The sequence below is a fragment of the Ovis aries genome, chromosome 17, assembly GCF_016772045.2.
Source record: "Ovis aries strain OAR_USU_Benz2616 breed Rambouillet chromosome 17, ARS-UI_Ramb_v3.0, whole genome shotgun sequence".
Lineage (NCBI taxonomy): Eukaryota > Metazoa > Chordata > Mammalia > Artiodactyla > Bovidae > Ovis > Ovis aries.
The window spans coordinates 66,256,155-66,262,154 of record NC_056070.1 but is presented as its reverse complement, the minus strand read 5'-3'; the positions used below and the strand labels follow the sequence as shown (position 1 = coordinate 66,262,154).

The 6,000-nt window shown below is 47.3% G+C and overlaps 1 protein-coding gene across 1 annotated transcript in view; it reads right to left on the bottom strand.

Annotated features, from left to right (window-relative positions):
- Positions 1-1,701: 1,701 nt before the first annotated feature.
- SEZ6L (seizure related 6 homolog like) overlaps positions 1,702-6,000 on the bottom strand; it is a 199,457-nt gene continuing 195,158 nt past the window's right edge. Inside the window, exon 18 of the mRNA XM_042234226.1 lies at positions 1,702-5,009. Within this exon, the coding sequence (XP_042090160.1) occupies positions 4,980-5,009 (30 nt within the window). The 3' untranslated portion in view covers positions 1,702-4,979. The remainder of the gene's footprint in view (positions 5,010-6,000) is intronic.

Here is a 6,000-nt window from a genome sequence, read left to right as displayed (position 1 = left end):
TGAAGTGATGGGACTGGATGCCATGATCTTCGTTTTCTGAATGTTGAGCTTTAAGCCAACTTTTTCACTCTCCTCTTTCACTTTCATCAAGAGGCATTTTAGTTCCTCTTCACTTTCTGCCATAAGGGTGGTGTCATCTGCATATCTGAGGTTATTGATATTTCTCCTGGCAATCTTGATTCCAGCTTGTGTTTCTTCCAGTCCAGGGACTAAACAACAACAAATTTAAAATGTAGAAAAAAGGGAAATGGCACGCAGTCAACAAATGCTAGTGGTTATTACTATAATGGTTATTGTTGCTATACTATCCTGGCAGGGGTCTCATTGGTCACTGCCTTAGGGTTGTCTTGCTCCTGGCCCAAGGCAGCCCATCCTGCTGTTTGTCTGAAGCACATTTACTGGTGCGGGTGGGTTCCAGTCTCAGGATAGTTCTTGTCTCTCCACTGTTGTTCTAAACCTGCAGGCAGTCGGGCCTGGGAAACACTCTCAGTTTCCGAAAGTATCCTAGGCACACTACCTTGTCTTCTTTATCTTGTCTGTCCTTCCGCGCCTCTGTTCCAGGACTGATTGAGTGACAGGCCTATGGGTGAGTCAGCCCCACCCTGGTCCCGCCAGCGGCCCCGCCCCCTAGGAAGCTTCTCCCCAGAGGGCCTATCAGAAGCCCCGCCCCTTCGTTTCATCGCGGAAGATGATTGGACAGCTGCGAGGAAGGAGCACGCCCCCACCACCACAGGGAGGCTGCCACACGTGCCACCCCAGCCCTTTCTCCATTTGTTGTGAGTTGTCCCTGAGATCTAGAGCGACCTTGGAGACCCTCTTCCCCTAATCCTTGAGAATTACTTAAGCTTTGGATTCGATTCCCCACGTGGCCGCCAGAGAGAACGTTAAACATAGAGTCCACTCCAGTCTCCCTGCTAGGCGTCTGCCCCCTCCCACCCTCTCTGCCCCTCTCCCGCCAAGCAACCCCCTCGCTCCACTTTCTAGCCACACTTGCTTTGTCCTTCAAAGAGGACAAACTCCCATCGGCCTCCCTCTGCCCCGAGGATTCCCCAACAGCCCGGTGTGGCTCTATTCCTCTAAAATCACCTCCTTGATCGGTCACCCCTAACCCCCTCCACACCTGGCTCCTGCCGGCACTTGTCATTCTTGGCACGAATCGTGGCTTGCGGTCATCTATCAGGATTTCTCTACTTTCTTCTGGGTACCACCTGGAGCATCGCTTTGTCAAATGGAGACAGGCTAGTGATGGTTAACTGTTTGTGTCCACTTGTCTGGCTAAGGGATGCTCAGCTAGCTGGCCAGACTTCATTTTTAGGTGAGTCTGTAAGGGTGTCCCCCCTAGAGATTAGCATTTGAATTGGGAAACCGAGTTAGAACATCACCCCCACCTAGTCAGGTGGGCATCTTCCAATCCACAGAGAACAAAAGGTGGAGGATGGGAGAATTTGCTGGGCTTGAGGCGGATCATCTCTGTTCTCCTGCTCTTGGACATGGATGCTGTTGATGTGTCCTGGATGGTGGTGTGTCTGATGATGGCAGCGGGCACAGGTCTGCACCTTCCCAGAACCATTCCCGAGTTGGCAGTCCTGCCTTGGCATCAGAGTGTCAATATGTGCCACCCCAATCAAATCCCCAGAAGCAGGAAACAGTTCCCTCGGTGCCATCCTGGAGTGTTTATAACAAAACCCCCGTAGCTTTGACTCTTTTTCATTTGTTTTATTAGCATCAATATATACAAAGTGGAAAATGACTTCATTATTTTAGCTTAGAAAGTTTGTTTTGCGTTTAATTTGGGCAAAAAAAAAAAAAAAATGGAAATGAAAACTCCCCAGGAGAAAGCCTACCTACCTTTGGGGCCTCTAAACAACTCAATAAAACCTGACCTCAAATGACCCAGTGACCTCAAAAAGCATAGGAAAGTCAGACCCTTTGGGTCGACCCCAAAGAAAAGGTCATTTTTACCTAAGGCTCACCCTCAGCCTCAATCTACCCATGTGTTTGCCAAGTCCCATCTGCTTAAACAACCATTTGGGTCACACAGCCACTTCGTTTCCTGCTGGGCTGTTTGGCAGTTTCCAAAGCTATCAGCCTGAGGCTCTCCAAGGAGCTGGCTTCAAAAGATAATTTTTTAAAGCATGTCTGTGGAACTAAGTAAGGATGGCCATCAAGTAGCAACCGGAATACTTATCTTGACTAAATAATTCTACCCTCTACCCCTGAAAAAAGCAGAAGGATGAGTTCCAAGCTGAAGAGGATTGAGTGTGTGCCTTTTAAAGCACAAGGTGGTAGCTGGCAGATACAGCTTATACGAATTAGCATGTAATACACACCATCACATGCATTCTTCGAAGCTCGAAATCTCTGTAAACGTATTTCCCCGATGTTTTACAAAGGGTAGCTAGTAGGAAGGTTCAGTCCGTTCTCGAGTTTCTCAGGATTGTAGCCTATTCAAAAATATTTAATCCCAGCAGATTTTAACATTGATCTTAGAAAAACAGACAGGACAGGAGCTGAGGTGATATGCCTGGTAAATTTTTGGCACGATTATCATGATTTGTTTCACCTTTACATATTACAAAGACACATTCAGATATTTGAAAAAGAAAAATAGACACCAACCTGTCCTTCAATCACACTGTACCTGGTCAAGCTTGCACGATCCAACTTTCAGCTTAAACAAACTTTGAAAACATGGTTACAGGGGCTGTGCTACTAAGACAGAACTGATACATCAATCCTGAAAAAAAAAAAAAACAAAAGAAAACAAAACTCCACCTCTCTACTCCTTCCAACAGCCAATAAGAACGCCTAGGCCATGGCTTGGCCAGTTTTAGGGAACGGGGTTAGAATAAAGATTTTATTTTTTGTCAGTCTGTATGAAAGGCAAACATTTAGTGTTCACATAACCACAGTCTGTTCTAAGATTAAATGTCATTAATAGACTTCTTCATTCTGGATGACCCAGGGTTAGGGCTAAATCAGCCACAAATAGATATCAAAGCAATGACTGGATTCTGACCCCCTCCCCCGCCCTTTCTTTACAGGGTTTGCATTATTTGCGTTGCTGCTGTTTCTCCAGACATGACATTGCTCACTAACGGTCTGGAACATCTCTCCTCTGGCTCTTTCATCGAATGGGGTGGACTCTGGGCGGCTGGAAGGCAGCGCTTTATGGCCTCTTGCTGTGCATCACAAGTGCACGCTGGAAGGAGCAAGTGTGCAGGATCCTTTTCTGGCAGAAGGAAAATATAGTGGGCCTCAGACCCCCCGAGACTGAGGCCCATGGTCCTGCTGGGAGGAGGGTGTGTGTGTCTGTGTCTGCAAAGCCAACTTCTCTATTCTGTTTCAGAGGCTTTCTAGGCAAGCGTCCAAGACATGGACTCCAGGCCATTGCCCCAAAGGCAGGGCAGCCCAAAAAGCCTTTTTATGTTTGAAAACCGGCTGATTTAAAACAATTCTAGAGAGCATGAGAAGGTGCCAAAGAGGACCCCCAAAGCCACCAGGCTGGTACACCTCTCTGAGCCATCGGCCAACGCTTGGGAGATGAACTAGCCTCACGTGGACTATTACTTCCAAGCATCCTTACCCCTTGCCTTCTCTTTACACCTATATTTAGAAAAAAAAAATCTTCCGGATAATCACACGCTCACCAGTCCTACTGGGGTGGGGCAAAGGACCCTGATAAAATACCAGGATGCTCACAGGATTAATGAGCTGCTGAGAATCCCTTTCTGGCCTGCAGTTTCTCCTTCCCTCCTCCCTGGAGTGCAAATCGTATGATGGGATGCCATGGGGGTTTTAAATCCCCGTTCCTATTCCCAAGCACCTTCATGGTCAAGCATTCATACCACCATTCAACATCTGGGCAGAGCTTCAGAGAACTCAAAAGGAGTTTCTTCCTATGGGACCCTCCCTCGAAAATACTTAAATGTAAGGGTCTTCTGAAGGTGCCACCTTGCTTGAATCTCCACTATTTTAAGGGCTCTGGCATTCTAGCATCCTGGGAGGGAATCAGAGCTCATCCCTGGATTCCTCCCATGCAACTCCACACGCTTTTAGCTATGCAGGCAACATTCCTCATGCCTCCAAAGCACACGGATCAATCATCACAGCTTGAGGGTGGCCTTGCTGAACACAGTGATCGATTCTGGCCCTGGGGGCATAAATTACCTGCTCTTTCATCATTGGAAGAGTGTCACGGAAAAGAACATTTTATCCACTACATTCCCTTACCCAGCGATCCCCCTCATCCAGTTCTTCACTGGAACTCACTCAAATCGCTCATCTTCTCTGAAAACTTTGCTTTGTCACCTGTCACCTTTATAGAAAGAAAACATTTTCTTAGTTTGCCAGCAGCCAGGGAGGCTGGGGTGGTGAAAGAGAATGTTCATGTAACAACTTTGCTGCCCTCAGAGGGGCCAGGGGGGAAGAGGTTGGGGTGAGTCCTTTGAGAAGCCCAGGAAATTGGAAGGAAGGACGCAGACTGATTTTGGAGCAGAGCTGTTTAAGTCTCCATGTCAAATTCCAACTCCAGTTAATCCAACAAGAAATACCCCTTTCCAACCTAACCTTGGGACTTAGATTTGTACGAAAACACCATGGGCATGGATCCTGAAGATGCATGCAATTTGATGCAGCCATAGTTGCTTATGGGAGAGACAGCCTGCTGTGTTCTGTTTTTTCCCCTCTTCCCTCAGCTGCTGCGTTTGCCATTTTACAGGTCCTCCACCCGCCTTCATGACTGAGGCCATGCCACGAATTTGGCTGCAGCTGCAATACATCCGACCACACACCTAAACTCGATTTTAAATATAATAAATACAGCGAAGAAAACAGTAAGTCTCCAGTAAAGAGTCTAAAGAAAAGCCAGCCAACACTCCGGGGTTTCCATCAAATGCCACATGGTCTCTGGATGAGTCTCTCGAGGAGGTTGTAGTTGAGTTCGTATTCGTAAGTTCCCGTCTCACATGGAGCTCCCTCTAGATGGAAACTTCATACTCTCTGGTTTCCTGCGAGAGAGAGAAGCACACACCTGGTGACCTCTCGTGTGGCAGAGAGGTCCTGGCATGGTTCTGGATCTCCACTCCTCCCTGTACCCGACACTGGACAGAGGACTTTGCAGAGCTCTGGGCTCTGGCCTTGACCTGCTTTTGCCGGTGGGTTATGGTAAAGTGGGGCTTGAAGAGTGCATGTGTGTTTCTGCCTGTGTCTGCCCTTCTGCCATCAACAGAAGCGGAGCATGCCTTGATGGCCTCTAGCACCATCGAGATGTTGAGGAGAAGATGAGAGTTCTGGACAGCAGAGCTGGGTCATCGGCCAACAAGCCAGTCCCAGATGTGTACGTAAGGGCTATTGAGCCAGGACTACTGCCCAGCTGAAACTAGCCAAAAACATTGTCCCATGGATCGATGAACAAATTAACGCTTTTTGGTTTGACCAACTGACTTTAGGGGCTGTTTGTTACTCAGAATTATCATAGTTCTAGGTGACTGATACATGAAAGTCTAATACACATAATGATACACATAAGTCTTAATAAGGTCTACTTTCTAAAGTACTATTTTTCGCCCACTTGACCTTCTTTGAGGATTCAGAAACAAGCTACATATGACATAAGACATATGACTTTGTCTTACCAGTGGCAAAGCTAAAATGACCACAACATGTAGGCAGCAACCAGTTCCATTTCTCCAATATTCATTGAGTGTGCGTGACGCACTCCAGGCTCCCAGGGCAGACAAGGGAGATACAGGAAGTTAGAGACTTGGACCTGGAAGGGGTTGCTGTCATATGCTTTAATGGAAGTCTGTATTTCCCACTGGGTCAACACAGATAAGCAATTCTGTCTGTTTCACGGTAGATGAGACTGTGGTGGGAAGACTCCAAGGTGGTCCTCATGATCCCCACCCTCCTGGTTTTCACATTCTTGTATGATCCCTTCCCCTTAACTGTGGACAGAACCTAGGATTTGCTTCTAAGCAACAGAATACAGAAAAGGTG